At 44.8% G+C, this 23,789-nt stretch overlaps 1 protein-coding gene across 1 annotated transcript; it reads right to left on the reverse strand.

Moving 5' to 3' along the window:
• Positions 1–1,902: 1,902 nt before the first annotated feature.
• On the reverse strand, positions 1,903–23,053 carry LOC133142379 (intraflagellar transport protein 43 homolog A). The gene is made up of 9 exons (XM_061263564.1): positions 22,976–23,053; positions 21,408–21,509; positions 17,215–17,285; positions 12,343–12,378; positions 10,533–10,579; positions 5,965–6,037; positions 3,614–3,689; positions 2,351–2,413; positions 1,903–2,192 (listed from the first exon to the last, which is right to left on the reverse strand). The coding sequence occupies exons 1-9, from the start codon at positions 23,018–23,020 to the stop codon at positions 2,082–2,084; spliced, it is 624 nt and encodes a 207-aa protein (XP_061119548.1). The 5' UTR covers positions 23,021–23,053; the 3' UTR covers positions 1,903–2,081.
• Between the last annotated feature and the right edge of the window lie 736 nt (positions 23,054–23,789).

Consider the following 23,789-nt stretch of genomic DNA (forward strand, 5'->3'; position numbering starts at 1 on the left):
GGAGAGAGAGACAGACCGCAGACCCTCGCAGTTTTCAACTCCGAGCCCAACTTTCCGCCTTCGGAATCCTAAAAACGACGCAATTTTCGCAGCGGCCGGACCGTCGAGTGGCACACACGCGTGTTAAGTATTTTGTGAAGAGCTGCAACTGAGCTAGCCTTACATAACTACTGAAAACCACTTATCTGTCAAAGTGAAATGGCCCTGCCGTTGTGTAATGTAATTGCTCTCCATTATGGCTGATCTGAGAACAAATTACCGCATAAATACATTTATGTATGGCGGTAATTGAGCTGTGAAATTTGTAGATTGTGCGTCTTTGAAGCACAGAGGGAGAAAGACTTAGCATCGTGTCCCCCACTGTCACGAGACCTCTGTCTTTCTGCTGCAGGGGGATACCAAGCTAATCACAGTCTGTAAATGTTAAACCTGCATTCCCATTAGCCTCAGTGTGGCTTTTTTAAGTGGCCGGCTTTATTCACATTCATGAGCCACAGCTACATCTGAAGACAGGAACTATTTTGACAAAATTCTGATCCCTGCACATACTAGGCAACCTGTTGTGGAACAATATCTCCTGAAACTAAATTGAAGATTTAATCTATGCCATTAGCCGACAGTGAAACATCCCAGCAGTGATTGTGGATTCAAAAGAAGCGACCTGAAAGAGATCGATAAACAATCAATAATATTTGAGATATTAAACCTGGGATTAGGGTTGGCTGGCATCTCAAGCGCGTAAGGTAAATATTTAAACTATGATACTGCATATTCATCAAAAAAAGCCATCTCTAAATTACATCTTGCAAAATAACATTAAAATTGTCCACTGTGTAAGTTAAATGAGCTCTTTGCACTATGCAGACAGTTTGCCACAGAGTTTCAGGATAAATTCGCAACACACTGGAGCACGGGCAGGCATTAAATAAAACAATATGGCCATTTCTGGATAAACAACAAAGAAAAAGATGGTTAATAGTGTTGGCAAAACAGACCTGCTCCTCCAGACTAAACAGTCAGGAGTCACGACCCCAAACAATCTGTATGTTATACTGTATGAGCCAATCGGCTGGCAGCTTTGTGAGGGTCCTCTGTGGGTCTCACTGGGTCATATGAAAGGTCACCATAGCAGGCCAAGCCAGAAGACAACAAAAGAAAAAAGATACACCCACTCCTGCTAGCCCAACAGTTTATGACCCTACATACAGCAAGCTGAATTCCTGGAATTAGAGAGATTCTGCCGAGGAATGAGATGGCTCTTACACATTTGGTTTGGTGGCTAATCATCTTGACCCCTCTTTATAAAAACCTGTTTTTTTGGTCAGGAATGGTTGCAGTATTCTGACCTTTGCCCCACACAATTTGTAAAAGCGCAGGGCACTGAGGGAGAAACTGAGCTGACCCTCAATGCGTTCCCTCTCTCATATTCCTGCAGGGCTACGTGCACCCGTAGAACAAACAGGTGTAATGTATGTTAAGCCTGCGAGTGTCGATAGGAAATCTGCTCAATGCATTTGAGATAATTCTGCACAAAGGGGGGCTTCAGTGAAACACAGAAAGATAAAGTCAATGGCACAGTCAATAATAATAAGGTTGTGCTTTGATGTGCAGACTTAATTGCGCCACAATTAACTGGATTTCAGCTTAGCTGATTATTAACCTTGAAATCCTTTCAGTTATCAGCGGCTTTGAAACAGCAGGCTGTGGTCAAAAAGCGCTTTGCGACTTCATCAGTTCAATTCAGGTAATAAATCAACACTGTGTTGAACACTTGGGGCATCTGGTTGTCTGACGAACCTTGTGTACTCGGGTACCTCTGCATCAGATAAAAAACATGTAAAGTCTAACGCAACTGTTTAAGGTCATTTTCTTCCGCTTTATTACAAAAAACATGTATATTACAAAAAACATGTATATTACACTATTACACGCGGTCATACCATTAATATACACTTTGCAGGTGTTGCAATTCTCAATATAAACATGGGCACATGAATCCAGAGACACGAACAGCAGGTAGTGAATCCCTGTTGGCTCCAAACAGGCACGCGGAGGACACCCGTCTTGGGTGACGCGGGTCCTCACAGCACAGGCAGAGGCTGCGGGTCCTCCTTCTCTCCTTGATCCCATTCCGTCAACAGCTCCGAGGACACCTCGGTGAACAGATGACCCCAGTCCCAGCCCACGTCCTCCTGGATGGTGGGAGAGTGCCTGTTAATCCACACTTCATAAATCTTAATTACCGGAGAGACTGGCCGCTGACCCTCCCCGGCGCTCCAGAAACAGCCGGACACACCTTGGAGCACAGTGCAGCGTCTATATTTAAGGAGACCCACGGGACTGCGCTCACCTCCCTGACTTCGTGCTCTGGCGCCAAAACCTTAGTGAGGAGCTTCAAGTCGATCTCGCCGTCCTGCGAAAAACGATCATCGTTCAGAAAGCGCTCAAAATGCACGCACGCCCTCAGTCATGATGATAAGGCCGCTGGCTCACACTCCATTCAGGTTCCTTATAAACATCTGAAAGCACCTACCAGATCCATAACCGCTTGGTCAAATGAAGATTTTTCAAATGGACCAACACACCTTCTATCTAACAGGCTAAAGCTTATATGAACCAAATTCTCATTTGCCATTACCTTTTCATACATACTAGACATACAGTAATAGTTGAATGCTCTGAGCAGCAGAAAACTAAAATCTGGTGTAACAAGAACATTATCTATAAAAGGATAGACGTTGTGTCTCAATCTTTTAATCAATGTTGCATAGCTAAACAAATTTAATTAAGCTTGTACAAGCTTGTATTTTACAAATACTGATTTAACTCTCATTGTTGACAAAAGAAAATATGGATATTTTGGCATATAAATATGCATGTGGTTCATTCTGGTTCCTTGTATCTTAGTAAAAGGGTACGAGTGCTTTCCTTGGTGCCGAACATTTTGTATTGCACTGTAAAAATATAAGCAAATCATATTTTAATAATGAGCAATTACCTATCATTCTAATGTTAGTATTTTCCCCCATACCTTACGAGATGATAGAATATTTTTTTAAGTAAGAATTAATGTAGTATGTAGCAAAAGGCACGTTTAATGTCTCGCCTGGACACATTGCCCACAATTTAAAGTGGTTCTATTCATACTACATCCTATGTCCTACATATACTATGCCCAGAAGAATAGACTATGCATACTATGACCAGAAGAAAAAGGGCCGGCATGAATCCTTTCGAAGCAGCATCATTTTATTCTCTGACCAAAAGGTGGCAGGAAAATGTTGCAGATAAATTTGCATGCGTGCAGCGTACACTGCCGCTGCTTCAAGTGATCACAGCAGCGGTCATGCAGGTCCCTGAAAAGTGATGACATGTACCACACGCCGATCCCCGGCAGAAGGCACTACAGTAAATATGATTTTATGGACTGTAGCCGATGCCAACCGGAATGGAGGCCTAGCCTGAAACGATTCAATCTCCTGGGCCATTTAGACATGCGGCCTTTTAGCCATGGCACGTAACGTGTAGCGGTGACGTGCAGCTCTAACACAGGTGTATGTCAGGCAGACGTTGAGCTAGCGGCATAGCGGAGCGCTCCTCGGGGCTAGCTCACCAGTGTCTGGAAGGCCGAGTACTTCATCAGGTCATTGTCCAGGTCTCTGTAGGTCATCACTCGGTTCACCTGGATGCTGGGAATGCATTTTTTGTGGAGAATTAGACAAACGACACGACACATAATCCACGTGAGAGCTTTTCTCTGCAGGGGTAATATAAAAAAAAACCCTGTTTGTTTACAGGCAGTCAAGAGACGCCGCTTCCCCGCCTGTCTTAGTCGGCTCCTTGGCCAATGACAGCTGCTAATGCGAATGTCACAAGGATTCCCGTCACCGCAAGCTGTAATAAGGACAATGACAAGTAATAATATTAATAAGAATGCCAATAATGATGGCAATCATAACAATAACGATTTTACGTTTTGCAGCCTCCGGAATCGTCCTCTGTGAAAAATGGCCCTCCTCAAGTTTGGGTTAATGAGCACTGGGAACACAGACTTCATTAAAGAACAAGAAGGTGCGGAGATGGGCGCCAAGTAGTAAACGCCTCAAATTGAAACCCAGCTGCTTATCTGTATTTGGAATTAGAAGGCCTGCAAAGTGGCCGGGGCCTAGCAGTGCATGCCAGTCCTACTTACTGCGCATTACACGCTACATTGCCCCTGCAATGAGTTCAATGTGGATATTATCTCACACGGAGACGGGGCCCCCGCCTAATAACCTCCGCCGCTGTCACAGCCTCGCCACATAGCGGACACGTGTCGGTACGTCTCCCCCTGCCCCGTAAATCACGAGGCTCCCCGTCTGAACGGGCCCGGGTGCGGGGGGGAGGATAAATCATTTCGGTTCTGTTATTTCTGCATAACGTTCCAATCCACCAAGATGCTTAGCGTGGAGGTGGAGGGGGGGTGCAAGGTAACGCTCAAAGTCACTGACGCAGTTCCCCTCCACCCCGGGCAAGGTCAGCCACGGGGTTAAGGGAGACGGGTGCCTTGGTGAGAAAACGGGGTCCATTTCCACAGACGTTGTTTGTGACCATTCCACCTTTGGGAAATAATTTGGTCATTGTATCTCGAAAGCAAATAATTGAGTTTCATATGGTTTGTGTACCAAATATTTTAGGCCTTGTGAGAAGACCAGGCTCAAGCTGCATATCCAGAGCTCTCCTCTGATCACATCACAGGACAAAACCAGTCAGTTGGGGTATCTGAGTTGCTTGTGGTGGAGGGAGCTTGGTTCAGCTTGCAGTGTGACAAGGGCAGTAATCCCATGTTCTCAGAAGTATGGTGCTTTTGAGTGGGTGTAAGACTATAGCGTGCATATGACTACATCCTCTGTATTACTATAGCGTCTGTATGACTACAATGCGTGCATGGCTATAGTGGGAATGACTAGTGAACGTAGGACTATCGCTAACTATAGTGTAGCTATTTTGTCTGTATGACTAGCGTGCACATGATTATAGCGTGGGTTATAGTAAGTGTGTGACTATAGGGAGTGCATGTCTATAGTGTCCATATGGCTTAAACATCCATGACTGGTGTGCGTATGACTATAGTGAGCTTGACTGTAGCGTTTGGCTATTGCGAGTGTATGACTATAGCACCCGTATGACTATAGCGCCCGTATGACTATAACGTCCATATGACTACAGCATTTATATGACTATAGCCTGGGTATGGCTATCACGTATGCGCATGACAATAACACATGTAAGACTGGAGCATCTGTATGACTATAGTGTGCGCATGACTACGGTCAGCATGACTAGCGAGCATGTGACTATAGTGAGCATGCAACTATTGCGTCCGTATGACTATAGTGTGCATATGACTATAGTGAGCTTGACTGTAGCGAGTGTATGACTATAGCGTCCGTATGACTACAGCATCCGTATGACTATAGCGTCCATTACTATAGTATGCGTATGACCATAGTGAGAGTGTGGCTATGGCGAGCGTATGACTATAGCGCCCATTTGACTATAGCAAACATATGACTGCAGCGTCCGTATGACTATAGCCTATATGACTATAGTGTGCATGTGACTATAGTGAGTGTGTCACTACAGACAGCACATGAATATAGCATTCATATGACTATAGAATGGGTATGATTATAGTGTGTGCATGACAATAGTGTATGTATGACTACAGCATCTGTATGACTAGAGTGTGCACATGACAGTAGCGGATGTATGACTATAGCGTATATGACTATAGTGAGCTTGACTATAGTGAGTGTGTGACTTTAGCCAGCCCATGAATATAGCATGGGCATGACTATAGTGTGTGTGTGGCTATGGCGAGCGTATGACTATAGCATCCGTACGACCACAGCATACCATCTGTATGACTACAGTATAGCATGTGTACAGGTATACACACGCAGGGTTTGTGCTAATGCTCACCTGGGAGGGGCGGCGACCTGCATGGAGAGGTCCTCCTCCTGCACCTCGTCCAAGTCTGGGATGACTGGGATATCTGAAACAGGACCAACGTGGCGGATCAGATCCCCCACACTGAACATTAGGGCTCCAGAACAAGACAGGGCCAGAATGCATTGCATCAAGTCAACAACTGATTCAGCAAGCCCTACCAAACGAACGCACTGACAACCGAAAAACAATACCCAAATTAAAACGTAAAATTACGAATTCAGACGCTTTACCACACGCACAAAGGGCATTTTCGGGAAATAAAGCAAACTCCCTACACAAGTAAGCGGTCTGAGAGATGCGGTCAGTCTTTTTTGATGTGTATTTTTTTTTGCGTGTGAATTAGCATCCGATTCCCTCTCTCTCTCTCCCGCATCCTCCTCGGAGCTGCCCTGTCACATTAGCCAGGCGGCCATGAATATTCAGGAGGCTGGCGCGGCAGCTCTTCCCGCTGTGAGCGGGGCGCGGGCCAGGGGCTCCCCGGAAAGCACCCCCCGCTACCCCGGCATTTGGGCCCTGTCAGCGCCGCCCACCCCCAGGACCCGCGGCGGCCGCGGCTCCGACCTCCGTGTCCACTCTGCCACTCCGGCCGGGGCGGCGTCCAGCCATGTGCAAGAGTATTCGCGCGCGGGCCCATCTGTGTGGGGTCGGAAGTCACGGCGTGGCCTGGCAGGGGCGGCGGTGCCAGGAGCCGCCAGCCCGCTGCTCAAACAGTAGGAACCCGCTTTAATTGGCAAAACGCAACAGGACAGAGGATGGCCACGCTCCCAAGAAGGACAGGGCAAACTTTCCCCAGCACATTTCGTATGGACTTTTGAGCGAGAGAGAGAGAGGGAGGGAGGGAGAGAGAGAGAGAGAGAGAGAGAAAGGGAGAGGGAGAGAGAGAGATGGGAGAAAAGAAAGAGAGTGGGGGAGAAAAAAAAAACCTAAATATTTCTCAAAGTGAGAAAGCGCTCTCTTGTACAAATCCGAGCACATGACAGCAAAATGTTGTACGTTGACACTAAGGGAATGGTATTTCGAAAATAAGGTTTTAAATTCTGTGAGACGAGGAGAGATAGGTGAAATAAATAAATGAACGGATAAACGAGGGGGCTGGGCTGGCGGGCCGAGGTCTGTGTTATGCATCTCCAGGGTGTGAGGTTGAAATCCCCGGTTTGGCACCGGTCCGCTTCCTGTCTAGACTCTGAAAGAGGGGGCGAGCAGCGAGCCTTGCTGTAACCCGTCCAAACTCTTGGGGGACGCGAGTCCCTGCCCAGAACAGACACCCCACCTGACTGCGCGCAAGCTGCCTTTAATCTCGCCGTTGTTGAAAAGGACAGAGACGGGAGGGAACTTCTTTCTTGTTTTTTTTTTTTTTTTTTTTCTGGACGCGTTATTGTCCGCACGCGCCAGCTCTAAAGCGCTGCTCCCTTTCCTTAACATTCCCTGGAACCCGACTCCCCTGGGCAGACACTTATGGGAAAACAAAGAGAAGCAGCGGGAGCGGCTGTAACTCTAGCCTCCTGCCGCAAAGGTGTACCCGGCGGGGAAAAGTCGATAGAGGAACCCAGGGACGCGGATCAGGTTTCCGATGAGAAAACCAGCGTCTCGGGTTCTAACTCCGGACCCTTTCTAAAAATACACGGTCGGCAGAGAACAGTTTGTTCAGCTGCTGTCGCCCCGAGGTGTCACGCTCATTACGGCGCGAGCAGTCGGTTGTCACGACGAAACAACACTCAATAAACTAGATACCTGGTGGTTTACTGCTGAAAGGCGGTTCCCCATGTCTAATAATCAGAATCGTTCGCGCTTCCGTAGAAAGGCGTTGTTTTAACACAGCCATGCATTAATTGCATCCCCCCCCAAAAAAAAGAACACAGGGGACGCTGTCAATCTAATGTTGATAATTAGCAGCCATCTCCGAAAATTGACAACTTATTCCTGTCCCTCTCTCTCCTTTTTTTAATTAAGCAAAATTAAAGACGCCACACTTGTTTAGCTGCTGACAAGATTCATCTGTGTTTCTGATATCCAAATAAATGCGGCCGCTGGTATTTCATATTCATGAGGCCCGGGTGACACTTTGTCCTCTCATTTACAAAGCACAGCGTTCAGCAGAATCCATCCCCTCCGGACCCCCAATCAAATTTAATGGTCTTAGCACAATGACATCAAAAAGCCCTAGCGTCCAGCTCTCCGCAAATACCTTCCCGGGCTGTTTTTCCCCCTTTCTGCAGACAAACGACTGCGAGGTGTGACATTACTGACTTGGCCAATAATGCACCTTCAACAAATCTATAGCGCTTCAATGTGAACTGCTCCTATGGCGAGTGCCCTATATGCAAAAGTCCATTATTTAAAACACAAAAAAAAAAAACATTTTTAAATAAGATGGGAATTCATCCTATAATGTGAGGTCAGGAGGGGATTAATATCAACTACAAACAAGCCCCATTTTTTTTTCCAGAGGGAAACGGCAACTTCATCAAAAAGAGCTGCCACCTCCCAGTAGTCCGGTCCTGGCACTGATGGTGTTGCACGTCTCATTTCCTTTTTTCTTTTTTTTTTTAGTCTTGGATGCCTGTCAAGGTTGCTTTGTCTAATGGTGACCGGGACCGGCGTATTCTCATTATGCGGCAGTGGCCAGTTTCCCCAGCGAAGCATGTAAATATCAAAGGGGATAATTTGCTGGGAATGTAGGCTTTCTCCCGCCAGGCGTGTGCGTGTCAGCGAACCCGGGGACGACTTTAAACGCCGCCGAGCCGCTGAGGATGGTAGGAGGGCCGTCGGTAAAACGACCGCCTAACCTCTGCGTAAAAACCTGAGCGGCTGAGGCGGAGGGCGCGCGGAGAGACGGGGCGATAGCGCGTTTCCCCGCGCTTCCCACGCCGTTTACGCTCGGCCAAACCGCGCTCGAGGCCTTGAGGTGACCGCTGCGGCGTGTCGAGACTTTTTTTTCCACGCAGGCTAAGACGGGAAACGGCGCGGAGAAAGGGAAAGAAAAGGCAGACTTTCTGTGATGGATGTCTTTTAACATGTGATTGGCAGACGATGGGCCGAGCGGTGTGGTGGGTGAGGGGGGGGGCAGTTCTCCGCTCTCTCTGGTTTCAGCCAGCCGTCCCGGGGGACCCGTGGGGACAGAACATAATCAAGATCAGTGTGGCTATCTCGCCGACCCTCGACCACCACAATTTTCAAAGGCCTTTGCCTCTGGCGTTGAATCAGGCGTGCCCGGGCGACGTGCCTACTGTAATCGTCTTTCCGGCTGCTTCTACGGGGGGGGGGGGGACCCAAACTCTGGTCTCCACTGAACAGCCCCTTACAGTCTGTGTGTGCCTGAGTGATTCTGTCTGGGTTGTCATGCGTATGAGATCTATCAAACTGAATTAATAGCGAAGGTACTATTCATAACGCATCGTTTTAACTAGCAGTTACGATGTGTAAAATAAATAAATAACCTTTATGAATAAAGTGGCTATATTTGCTAAGCTCAATAAATATTTTATTCAAACTAATAACTGGTTTTCCTAATTAAAATCGCAGCAGTTCAATCAGAGTTTCACATTAAAGGCGGTCTTAAAACCTCAGTCTCGGGGTTTATTCCACAAGTACGTGGTAACTTCTGGAAAAAGTAGCTCTGCTGAATATTCATTCCCTGGGCTGGTCCCTCCGTAAAAAACGGTCTTCCGTAATACAAACACAGATTGCCATTGATATGTATATAATGTCTTAATAAACATGGGCCAAGCGGAGTGTGCAAACAGGAGGTTAGCGCGACGGGCGCATTCTTTAAGAGGAGTGCTCAAGCAATCTCAACCTTATTTCCCCAGCCGGTTTGAGACGAAAAATGGAACAATTATCCCCGGCTGCGCTTTGTTGAAATTTCCCCGATCCCGGCGTTGTTTGTGATGCGGAGCGCTGAGCCCCGAGGTGCAGGAGTCAGAGCGGCGGCGCTCCCAGCGGATCCCCGCTCCATGGCTGCGGCCCACGGAATAACGCGTGGGGGGGGGGGGGGGGACGGTTGGCACAATGGGAAGAAGCTTAAGCCCTGCAGTATTAAAGCTGGTGAAGAGAATTAACTGGATTCTCAGTCGCTGAGCAATTATTACCAAACATGTCCTTTATGTGTCTGCGAGGCTGAGGCGTGGCCTGCAATATGGATAGACCACACGGCAAGCACGCCGGCGCAAATGGAACCATGTGAACTCATTTACCCTTCACTCCCATCCGCAAGGTCTCTTCCTACCCATAATCCCCTCTGTTTATTTCCATTACTCACTAGAGGTGGTCTGAACACATGAGACTCCTACAGAGGATCACACGCTAATGCTATGAATAAATGCGGCTGAGGAGACGTGATAAAACTATGAGGTAATTGCCATCTTCTCCGGACTATTTAGAGCAGATGATGAATAGAGGGGATGGGGTTTCATAAGCTTCCTCTCCCCTCATGATGTGTGCTTAGATGAGCGTGAGCCAGTGGGTCTCGGCTGCTTCAGGTGCCCAGGTTTACTCGGGGACGTGGCGGCGCGGGATGGAGTTCCAGGGCCGGCGCTCACCTCCTTCATCATCGGAGCCCTGGGGGGTTTGCGGTCGCAGGCGTCTGCTGCGGAAACAGGAAGTGCAAGAGGATGAATTATTAAAGCGCTCCGGGCCCGCATTGTGGTTAGGTCATCGCTGGGAGCCGGGCTCGGGTGGGGACGCGGCTGCCAGGTCCGCTTTCCCAGGCCGAGCGAAGCCGCAGATGGGGTCGACGGGGCCCCGGAGTTTTGGGTTCCGCCATCGTGGGGCCCCGACAACCACAGGGCCCTTGAGAAAGCCTCTGGCCCTCCACACTAACACCCTAAAGCTGGGACTATGCGGGCCCTTGTGCTCTTAACTGAACATTCTAATGATGATGTAACAATCAGTACTGTTAATTTAAAGGGATATATTCCCTGGTGTAAAATCCAGCTATGGCCAGCTTGAAAGTACCAGCTACCAGCTGTTTCAAAACATAGGTTGAGCTGGTCAAACCATGTTGAGTATGGAGCTGGTCTGGACTGGTCGTTCAGTTACCAGTTGTTTCAAATCCTAGCTTGAGCTGGTTTTTTTTCAACATGGCTGCTGTGGTATTTTGTGTAGCGTACCCCATTGTATTTGTATAGAGTGAATGCTTGCAACATCAGTTGCCCCTGCCTGCCGTTAACGGCAATTCTGTCTTTCCCATTTGTCCGGCTCCCAATTCACACCTATTAATTTCTGAGACCTTGCTAACCTGATATTTCAGCTCATAGGCTGTTCAGGTTTAGCTTATCTACAGTATAAATAGAATAACTATTTTCAGATTGGCATAGAAATACAGCAAGCCATAGTTTGATTTTAATGCACATGCCCAAGCGTTATTGTGCTCAATAACGCATCATCACTTAGTTAAAATAAAAATAAAAAAATTTTCAAGGCAATAAATGACAAACATGCATCAGATATTAAAGACACAGACCATTTGACATTAGTAATCTTTGATCAATCTATTGTGCTCCATAGTTGTATACATGAAAACTTTGTGTACATTAAAACTATTAATACCGATGAGGTTCCAAAAATAAATGGGAGTGGATTGGGAGCTGGACAAATGGGAGATACGGTGACACCGTTAAAGGTTGGCAGTGACAGCTCATGTCGCTTGTAGTCACTCTATGAGCATAAAATGGCGTCCAAAAATTGACTTGACTTGCACCAAGTGAAATATCCTTTTAAAGCAATGCAGTATGAGAATTTAGAAAACATTCCAAAATCCCTACTCTTCCACGGGATAATAACTACTCAACACTCGCCCAAAAAGAGCAGCTTGGGACACAGCGCTGGGAAGAGCAGTCCCCAAGCAGTGGAGGACCAGTGGCCTGAACGGCCATCTTCAGGCCGCCTGTGTTTCACAGAGGCCTGGTGGCCCGTGACCCAGCCTCGCAGGCGTGCGGTGCTGATGAGCGAACCGCGCGGCGGGCCCCTCCGAGCCTTGCCCCTCCGAGCCTCACTCCCACCGCGGAGACGCGGGCTGAGGACGCCTCGCTCCGGCATCGACAGAGGTGATGACAACTCTGCTGCGACACGCTCCTCATCAGGCTGAGTGATTGCTCTTGGTAGACGGGGATTAATTGCGACCAAGGACAATTTTTATGGCAATTTCCCTTTGTTTATTTATTTTTTCTTTCCCGTATTACTCCACGAATGATGGCTACGGACCAGTGTTTAAGTCGCGCCGATTTGATTTTGACCCGTACTACACTTCATTTGACCGTATTTAGGTAATCAGGAGCAGCCCGAGGAGGGGAGAACTGGGAGGCCGGGGGAAATAAAATGAATAAAGAAATAAATACATTTTTTACTTACTCCTCCAGCTCCTCCACAGATCTTCTTCGTCCAGACCTGGCGAGAAGGAGGGAAGGGCGGCTGTTAGAATCGCATGGCCTCCCCCCCCCCCATCCCCCCACCCCCCCACAACCTGCCTGCCCCCGGTGCCAACTCTTCAGAGTCCCTGAAGGGCCGCAATGTGTAAACAGCAGAAATACTACTGGTGTCGGGCGCGCTGCTGAAGCAGCACTTCGGCTGGGCGCAGGAGAGACAGCTGCAGACCGCTCTTTATGAAGCATCACTGTTCCGGGACAGGAAACAGAACCGCAGAGGGTCACGCCACATCTCTCATGTTCTCTCCGCCGATCGGCCGTAACGCGCGCCTTCGCCACAGACATTACTGAATACACTGCCCGTTACTGAACACACAGCCCGTCACTGAACACAATGCCTTACGTTTAGGATACTATGCATTAAACGCGGTTCTATTCATTAGACTCCCTACTTCTGTGATTTAGTGTGAATTATTTCCAGATTCCAATTCTTTCCCAATGTACTTTCTCAAATTTACTGAATTTGTCATATATGGCAAAGGGAATAAATAATGACATGAAAAACTAAAATGGAAACATTTAAATATTGAAATAAAAAATGAAATATTTATACATATTTTAAATTAGAATTTTTCATATTTAAATTTTGAAAAAAATCATGTCAGAAATTTTGTCTAAAACAAAAAACCTTTAAATAATAAAATACTAAACAGAAATAATTTAATTTTTTATTATTATGAGAATATTAACAAACACATTTAAGTCGCTCCCCGTGTGTATTCACAATGTGTTTATGCAGGTTTTGCATATCTCTGTATATCAGCGCCTGGTTTTCTACAGGGCATCACACTGTTCGAGGGTGAAGGCCTGAACTCAAACTTCCCCTCCTGCCAACTCCCAGGCCGGCTTCCCTGTAGGAGAAGTCTTCTATTTTCAGACCCATGGCATTAGCATGGCCCAGCTTGGCCATTACACCTTTATTTTTAGCACACCGTCATCAGTGGGAGAAACAAACCGTTCCCGAAATATTCTAAATCCATTAACGAAGCGGGATGCATGTCAATGTTTAAAAATATAACGCTGCTGCACGACATCGGTGGGTTTAACCAAACATTTTAGGCATTCCTTTTCTCACCTCATAGCACTGCAGGTTGATTACAACATCAGAAGAAAAAAAAACAACGTTTTTTTAAATGATTAATAAAAATGGCAGTTGGTGTATGATTACATTCCTTGACATGGTAGTGGTAGACTAGTAGTGGTAGGCATCACTGTCAAAATGAAAATAATTGAAACTATAAGATCTACTAGCGTTTCAATCTAGTAAACAGAACCTTATTCATTATCACTTTACAAAGGGTGTTGTGCAGACACTGCTCATTTTCCGAGGCATTTATTTTATGGTACTTTGTCGTGGTGTTGCAACTGCTTATTGAAGAGTGCCCCCTACTGGACATAGCTAAAATGTCCATGTGCTTTTACATGTAAGCGATCAGAAACGAGCAGGGAATATGTTCTCCAAACAAAATGAATTATACATGCTTAATTAATCATTCTTAATTAAGCCAGAATATATTAACTATGCTATACATTCTGCTGGCTGTATATGTAAGTGTAAGGTCCACTGAGACTTAAAATTACAGTGGCTAAAAGATAAAAAATCTACACATTTATATTTTGGACACATTCTGTTCTTAATCATTTAGAGATTTAGAGATTACATTTACTTATTAATTGTATCAATATTCAATTATTCATCCTTAACAGTCACATGTGAAAAAATAGATTAAAAAATGTTCATTCTTTGTTTTGTTTTCTTCAAAAAGCCTGTTTTATAAAAACAATATTTGAAAAAAATATGAGCTTTGTGTATATATGTTTGTGTATTATTGACGCAATTACTGGTCTGCAATAAAATAAAATAAAAAATAATAATACCTTTAAAAAATCATCTTCCTTTAAAAAAAAAAAAAAACATTTCACAATTTCTTCTGACAATGTTCACTCCTGTCTATATGTTCAATGCTATCTACATGCTCAGTGAAGTTCTGGTCAGTGGAATTCTAGATCCCTCACACGTTCTGTGCATGTTCTTTCTAGAAGGCACCTACGACCTGCACTAGAGCTGAGAGCTGCTGTGGGTACAGGGCGCTTGGAGGGGGTTGAGAGTCGGGGTGGTGCCCCCCAGAAAGGGGCTGCATCTGTGGTGCCCTGCAGGCGACAGGCGTGCTTCAACTGTGCCCCTCTGGCAACCTCGAGCCACCCCTGGACCCTGAACCTCTGCCAGCGCTGAACGACACCGGCACTCCAAAACATCCTCCGCATTTTAGATGTGATGTCGCCTTGCTTAAGAAGGTTCACACTTTTTCCAGGACATTATTTTCCATTTCCCATTTTATGTGACCAACACTTGTACATTGTGATTGTAAAGATGGGGGGTGGATTGTGCTCATAATGGGGAGGAAAATAGGGGATGGTAGGTGTGGATTGTGATAGCGGCCCTGGGTGGGGTGAGATTGGGGTTGCGGACTTTAACCTTAAGTTGTTAGCCTTAGCTTTTAATGTTGAGCTAAAATATTTTCCAGGACAACTAATTGTTTTCCAGGACATTTTGGCAAATTCCTCATTTTCCATGTCTTTATGACTGGAAAACTGAATAAAAACATTCCAGGCTTTCCAAGATGCATGGGACGCCTGGGTGAGCCTGATTCCTCTGTATTTTTAGCAAAAAATGACTATTGCAGAGAAATAAGACAAATGGAGTTTACAATATGTAAGCATTAAGATGATGAATATAGAGGACAAACGGAGTTCCCTCCATATATGGATTTAAGGACAGTACATGCATACACAAATACAACGTATACTCAGTGAGCACTTTATTAGGTATTTAGTAGACTTATTTTTTAGACTTCTACTGCTGTAGCCTATCCACTTAGAGTTATGATGCTTTGTGTTCAGAGATGCTCTTCTGCATACCACTGTTGTAATGTGTGGTTATCAGCTTTACTGTCATTAACAAGGCGTTTCTGTCTGCAGAACTGCTGTATACTGGATTTTTTTGTTTTTTGCAAACTCTAGAGGCTAGTGTGCGTGAAAATCCCAGGCGACCTGCAGTTTCTGAGATACTCTGAAACCACCCTGTCTACCACCAACAATCATTGCACGGTCAAAGTCACTTAGATCACATTTTTTCCCCATTCTGATGGTTGATGTGAACATTAACTGAAACTCCTGACCCGTATCTACATGATTGTATGCATTGCACTGCTGCCACACAATTGGCTGACTAGATAATCGCATGAATAAGTAGGTGTAATAAAGTAAAAATGATCATAATAAAGTGCTCGGCGAGTGTATATTCTAAGTTATTTATACATCCCAGTGAGGGCACCTCTGCTCATATCTCTCTCTCTCTCTCTCTCTCTCTTTCTCGCTTTATCTCTCTCTCTCTCTCTCTCTCTCTCTCACTTTCTCATCAGACCCAATGCCCCACCGCCTTCCCCTGTCTCAGGGAATAAGCCTATGCAGGGCCTGATGGAAGACTGGCTGCTGTAGGTCACCTGACCTCCGGAGGCTTCTGGGTTTCAGGGGGCGGTGCGTCGGGCGGGCTCCGAGGGGGCCACCCTGTTGCCCTTCCCGCGCTGCGCCCCCCGTCCGCCGACGAGGGCCGGCGATTAAGCGCACATTACGGGCCCCTGATTAAGACTCATGTAAGGCCAGCCGACGGACATGGTAAAACTGTCTGGAAAAAGTTGTTAGGGATAAAATATATTGTGACAACCTGGCTCCAAAGGTTCATCAATAAACTGACAGATCATTTAGTGTCAATTAGGAGTGATAGATCGGCAAATCCCGGCATTTCTACACCGGGATTAGCGGGAGGAGGGCGGCAGTGATTGAGCGCGAGGGGTGACATTGAGCGGAAAAGTCCTTGCTGTGTCCAGGGGGGACCATTACTTACCTTGTTTCAGAGAGGATCAATGCCTGAGCAACCCTTAACACCTTATACATCCCCACCCCCGCCCCAGGAAGGCAGCCGGCTCAGAGCAGACACCTCGACCTTCTGACGCCAGATAGATTGAGTTTGCAGTGTTCGTGGCTCGCGCTAGCGGCGCGGAAAACCATGCAAATAAAGGCAATCGAGTCAGCCCCGCGCGTTCCCACGTCTCGCTTTACGCACCAGCCGCCGTCCCTTCCCGGAGGAGGGGAAAAGTGGCGGGAGCAGCCCTTCGGAACATGGAGATAATGTTCCGGGGTCCGACCGCTGTCATGGCAGCGGCACACACAAACAGGGAGTCGTGGAAGGAAGGAATCTGGGCCTAGCTGTTATTTGTGTGTGTGTGTGTGTGTGTGTGTGTGTGTGCGTAGGGGGGTATTCAAGGATAGCATTTAGACTCAAATGAATCAAGGATTAGGACTTACTTTACCTCTGCTAACCTCGAGACCAGAGATTCATAGCAGGACAGTATCACAATGGCCTATCAGCATTACTTTTGATGTGGTACAATTATTTCTAAAATACATCAGTCAAATGAAGTCACTGGGTTTTCATAAACACAGTGAAGTCTATTTCTATAAACTAACCACAGCTTCTGGTAAAGTACTTCACAGTGACATAATCAGGAAGTAAGGGAAATAAGATTTAAACCATAAACTATTTACATAGACCGTTTTAAAATAGACTTTGATATTTATTCAGAAGCATTGCTGTAAATACGGCGTTCATTAAAATATGACATCCCATGTACTCGGTGCTCCTCTACTGTAAAAGCGTATTCACCGGGGCTACCGGATCAGGAGGAGGAATGCATTCTGGTATGAATGGGAAGAAGAAGACGGAGAGAGAGGCACTGACTTGGCGGAGCCGGGCCCGGGGGTCTCCTCTGCCCATCCTCCCTGACGTCGCGGCGGCTTCGGCGGGGGTCCCTGAGGTGAGAAGAACAGAGATGTTTTGGGCCCGGGCCAAATCTCTGTCTCCGGATCTGAAAGTGTTTACCTGGGCTGTCAGAACAAGGCCGCGCTGACTCGCGCTGATCTGAGCCCGCCATCTCCCGAGACCGGGGAGAACACACGCCCGCGCTTAAAACGCAGCACGCCCGCTGCGGCAAAGAGGTCTCGTTACCTTTGACGAACGAGGCCACAGTTCATCAACGGACAGAGACGTCAAACGTACGCGGGAAGACGCGGTTCGCGGGACCCGACAAATAAAATTACGGCTCGATGAGTTTAAGGTAATTCAGATAAAATACTCCGCGAATCTGGACAAATTTATTCACCGGGCTAATGAATTTACCCCGGCGCTATTCATAATGCATGACTGCTCGTGAATTCATGCAAGTCAATCACAGGGAATGCCTTTCCGCAGCCTTCCCGAGCGGTCTTCCCAAGCTCTCCGTCCGTCTCGGAAATGTTGTCTGTTAGCGGGACGCGACCGCACGGACGGAGAGTGTGGGAACGGCAGAGAGGCCTGCCAGTGGCGGGGTGCGTGACCTAAAATAGCTTTCCAGGGAAAAAATGACCCTCTCTCACTCATTCTCGGATTCTCAAAATAGCATAGGGGGTTCACTTGAGCTTAGATCATGGTGCTCGGACCAGGGAACTGAGACAAATGCATGAATGAAGGAATTCCAGAGTGCACTTGAAGAAACAAGGGAAGGGGATCGGGAGGGGAGGGGGGGTAAATGAATTTAAAAAGCACAGCAATTCTCATTACCAAACTGGGTCTGGAAAGGACACAGCGTCTTGGAGGAATTTCAACCGTTCGACATGAAAGAGGAAGTAATCTTTCTCAGCCGGCTCCTTCAACAAACCAATTTATAAATCTGAACGTCGCCGTTTAGAAAGAGAAGAGGGGGGGGGGGGGGGGGTGTTCATTTTGTGTTTGTATTAAGATGGGAGATTGAAGTTGGACAAGTAATTTCATGCAATTAGCGAAAAATGGGATTTCAACAAGGACAAGGGAGGCCGAATTAATGACAAAAGTGGGCTGCTTATCAATACGGCGAGATTCCTTAGGGTAAATCCTGCCTTTACAGTCTGTTAGGGAGAAAATCTATGTGCACTCTCTTTTGCTGGGACCTCATCAGGAGAGGGTAAAAAGAGACATTACCCCATAGGAAAAGCCTCTAAGAATGGAGTGTTGGGCGCTTCTAATGGCGGTGCAGTAAGAAGCTGGCTCAGAGCCGCTCTGCATAGGGTCAGAAGTAATAATTGTGTATCGATCTAGGAGTTGTCAGAAATCCTCATCACGGTCCCTTATCCCGAGGCATACAGAAATCATTGATAAAGTGATAGAAGGGGGTACAAAGAGAAATTCCCGAGAGATTGGTCTAAAAGAATGTTTAATTTAGAGCTTTCAACGCTACCGAGGGAAAAACAGTCCTATTTATGCATTATAATTTGTACGCTTAATTGCGCAATTTGGACGGAGAGCGGCTTATCAGAATAAGATGTCATGGCGATGGCCTATAGATGGTAGCTTTTACGTTATGAATTTGAGAGGCCAACATCGCTAGATTGTATCTCCTTATAAGGATGCATAACTGTCAGCTGCTATGTTGTGCTATTCTTATTGTACAGAATATTTTCTCAACTAAATCAGGAATCTATGAAGCATTTTTCCCAAGTTTCCCTGTTGGGCATTCACTTAATTGCTCAGATGTCAGTTAACGTACTGGAAAAAAAACTGTTTAAACAAAAGCTTTTTCGTGTGTAGGTACATATGAATGTGGGGGACGGGTGAAATCTATGTCACATTCAACATACATTCTTCTGGTGACAGCGCTAGCTGTCCAACAAGGCAAACTGTGTCCAACAGCATATAAGGTTTAAGTTGACTGTTTGTTTTTCCAAGGAAAGACTCAGTTCATGGTCACTCAAGAAATATATAGAGCTAATGTTTATTGATTTCAACATAAGCACTAGATGTTTTCCTTCCATTCAAGATTTGACATATTTAATGAATATTTTCCTACTTTTTCTCCCGGTTAGAAAGGACAGCTGAGCTATACTGCGTACCAGTAGGCCACCCACCCAAACCCAGGCAGAAAACACTACAGCTGGAGATTTGTTTTCCACATTACAAGGTGCACAGCATACAAGACTTAGTGTAAATCTGGTCATCGTGGACTACTGAAATATTCAGAAGCCTGAAGATATCCTTAGTTATGCCTCGACTATAAGGCTCAGCCAGTGTGCATGGAACCAGGTTTACTTTCTACATTTACTAAATTCACCACCCAAAACAAATTCCTGGCAAGAAAATGGAGGAACCTGCTGCACTAATCTATGTCTCAATTTCTGGAATTAAAGAACAATTAAGAACAAAATGTAGCCATTGCAAACAGTGGCTGCACAATAGACACTTTTATTCAGTATGTGTGTTCACTTGAGGTTTATCAAGCATTTTAAATGTTCACATGCCGCAAGGCAAACGTGTGTACCTAAAGGGAACCCATTAGTGCAGTGGCTATAGTAGCTGTAGTTCAATGTCAGGCCAAATTGGGCTAAAAATGGCAATGAAAAGAAAAAGGTTGAAAATGTGGCCAATTAGCATGCTATTTTGGGTGGGAGATAAAGAAAAGAAACATGGGCTAATAAAGCATCCAGACGGCAAACAAACCAGGCCAGTCACGTGACACCTTGGAAAATTGTATTTCATGTGAATAGCAGGTCGCAGGGGGCGCGAGAATCCCAAATTTATACTCGGGAAGTTGGCCTAATTTGGGTAGATTATTGCAAAGGCATTGCTGGAATTCCAAGTTCAAGAATTTGGCTTGCTTAGTGTGCCACTCTTGGGGACAAAATAAGACTTTCATATTTCAAATGCCAGACTTTTGCCAAAAAACCGCCCCCAAAAAAACAAACGTCTGAGTCATATCCCATTTTGACTAGAAAACAATTAAGTTTGTAATTCTTTTCAGGGAGGTCAGGTGCAAGAACAGGGCAAGCATGAAAAGAAAGACAGAACTAGATAAAGAGTGCACATCGATGCATTAGATGTACTGTATAGACATTTAGACTTTGCTCCTTCCTGCATGATGATGGATCTCTGTCAAAACTGCTAAACAAACCTCTTCCAGTTGCCTCAGTTTACAGGTATTTCGCGCTGAACTTGGTTACAGCACTTACACATTCGCCCCACTAGGCGGAGCGTTTCACTAATGCTTGTCACAGAATGTGTGAGGAGGGACGAAGACCAAAAGATTAAGTGTTATCAACTCAAGACACCCCCTCCCCAAATTGGCATAGGGATAGGATTTTACACAAAATCAAACAGGCTAAACTCTTGACGCTTATTGCAATGCACTCTGGGATTAAATCCTTGCATCAACAGTGCACTCATGCCAAAGCTTTTTAAATGTGGGGATAGAAAGTACACTGTGCACCCAAATTTCAGTTGCTAAGATACTTCATAGGGCTACTAACTTTATATATGGTTCATAGGTCAATGGCAATAACCACATACGGTAGAAGTACAGTATCTACTTGAGTGCTCATCCATATCTATACATATATACAATGTTGGATGACGCAAAACATTTGTGTACAACCAATCTGGTCTTAAATATGTGTTACTACGGTCATAAGCCCATTTTGAATTGCAATTGTGGTGAAGGAAATAAAATAGTTACATTAAAGCAGAAGTAAGCCAAACATGCATCTACAAACAAATATCACCACACACTCTCCCAAATATAGAAAGATAGCTTTATACCAATTGAGCTTGTTAAACTGTAAGGCCTTGGGAGTTTTAGACACAAATTGGGTTTGGTGACACAAATTATCTCCAAACAAACAAACCAAAAATACACTTTTAAAGAAGCTCTTAGAAATGGTATAAAGTTATTCTGTAATGTTGGCAAAGACACGGCCAAGCTTTTACAACTACTGTCTGCATCTACTGTACCTCGGTGTCCTCCTCCTGGATTTCGGCAGGGATGAGTCAAGGATAGAGACACGCTTTATATAAATACTGTATGCATTAAAGACAAACATTTGTAACTTGTGTAAAATGCTGTGCCTGAACATCAGCATTTATGAGCTTACCTCTCCCATGGAACTAGATGAAGATGTTTTCTTTAGGTGTCGGGGTTCATCAGACGGGACTTGCTCAGTCGACTGCCTAGCTCTTCTGCCAGATTTAGCTGCCTGTTGCAGACAAATTGAAGTACACACAACTGGAACAGCAGGGACTGCGGTTGCACTATTACAGTAATGCTGATTAGTGTGTGCTGTCCCTGAGACCATGAATTTGTAAATAAAAAAAATCCAATAAAAATACATTCGCATAATGTGTTCGTCTATAGAAATGACCAGAAGATTTAAGAAATTTTAATGTATCAACATGTGACCACTTGGACCATAACTTAGTTTTTATACAGTATCTAGCTATGATCAGATGGCTCATCGCAACAGAATATTCCATTTGGGTAACTTAAGAATTTACTAAAACACTAATTGAATGTCTGCCAATGATCACAAAAATGACCTCAAAAACATTCTCAGCAAACATAACATGCAGTCTCAATGACTTTATGCTAGAACAGTGGTTACCAACCTCGGTCCCAGGGACCCCCTGTGTGTGCTGGTTTTCATTCCAACCACAGTTGAAATCCCTGACTTTAACAAGATGTTTTTTCTTTTTATTTTTTTTTATTTTTTTTTTATTAATTATGTGCTTTTCATGTCTATAAGGATTACTTACCCTCTTAAACCTCATTATGTCAGAAATAGCTAAACATTCGATGAAGAACAGTGTGTGGTCCATAAAACGGGTAACAAAATTATTTATCAGATCAAATTAAAGAAGGAGCTGAATCAATAGGCTCCTAATTGGCGACAGTGTGGACACATGGTTACTAAAACTAATAAAGAATTAATTGACAAAGCAAATGATAACGAGCCAAACTGCATTGTGAACCAACTGAAACGTGGTGAACAACCTAATTAGCCTATTGATTCACGTAATATCATCCGTTTACATTTTTTGTTAGCAACTGTAATGTAATTGTTTGCAATAAAGCACATAGGACTTTAATATTCATGCCATGTGTAGCTATTTCTCATGTAATATGGCTTGAGGGGTTAATAATTCATCAAAACATGAAAATCACATATGAACAGCTTGTTGAAATCCTTGTATTGCAACTTGGAGCAATGGTTGGAACAACCCCAGTATAAGCAGGCGATCGCTACGACCAGGGTACAGTCTACATGCCTAAACGGTACTTATTTATGTAAAGAGAGTTGGTATAGCCACTTTTGCTTTTCACTTTTTCAACAACAACTGAGGTCCCACCGTTATCATGTCGTTTTACACAACGGTTTACGTAACTTTATCAGCTAGCTAAATTTTTGCTAGCTAGCGGACGAAACTGCTACCTTACAACGTAACCAGCATCCTTTTTGGATACGAGCGTCAACAAACTACGTTAACCATATTGAATTGTGCAGTACATGGTACGTTAGCCTAGCTAGATAGCTAATTCAGCGAGATGTAGTAGCAGAGGGATTCCCATTACTTTCTCGTTAAAGTATTTACACATTACTCAATTTGAACATCGGGAATATTTGTGCTATATCAGATATCAAATATTTGCAGTTACTACACTTACATTCTTTTTCACGCCGCTTTCTCCAAGCTGCAGCCCATCGTCCATTTTTCCTGCGCTAAGCTGGCTACTTCCTGGAGATCACTGACAGCGTCATGTTTCCATACAGTGTTGCCATAGTGATACTAAAGCCCTCTTGTCCTCAGAGAATGTCTGCTGCCTACCTGACTTCTCTCAGATAACTAGCTGAATTTTTACACTGTAGCTTGCTCTCCTATGCCTATCCATTTTAAAGGAATCACATCTCCTGCTCCTCTGTGCCCACCCTTTATCCATCGTTAGAACAGAAATCACAAAATTTCTAACTCTGTGTAATTGCTACTGTCCCCTATTTACTTCATTCTAATTCTAATCCATTTTCTTTAAATTCTTTAACTTAATACAAACATTTTAAAACTAATTGACGATTAGGAATCAATCATTTTTGAAATATTGATATTTTAATGGTAAAGCTCAATTCATTGCAAGACCCCTTGAACTGGCTGCTGCAATTACTTCTACTACTAATAGTACTACTACTACTACTACTAATTGTAGAGATTTAACAGGAAAAAAATAGAATTAATCATAATTTTAACCTTGGCAGTGATTAACAATATATTTAGTAAAAAAAATAAAAGTATTGTATATACCAGGTTGAATAGTGAGCTGATTTCTGCTCATTGAATCCAGTAGGAACGTTTAGTTTATTTTTGCAACTCAATGGATAGTTGGTTATGGGCCAGCAGTTGGGGTATTGTATTGTTTACTAGGACATTGCCAGTGAATGTTGAATTTAAACCCCTTAGACCTTTCCATATAAAGAGATGTTTGAAAG

This window comes from Conger conger, chromosome 1 (genome assembly GCF_963514075.1).
Source record: "Conger conger chromosome 1, fConCon1.1, whole genome shotgun sequence".
Lineage (NCBI taxonomy): Eukaryota > Metazoa > Chordata > Actinopteri > Anguilliformes > Congridae > Conger > Conger conger.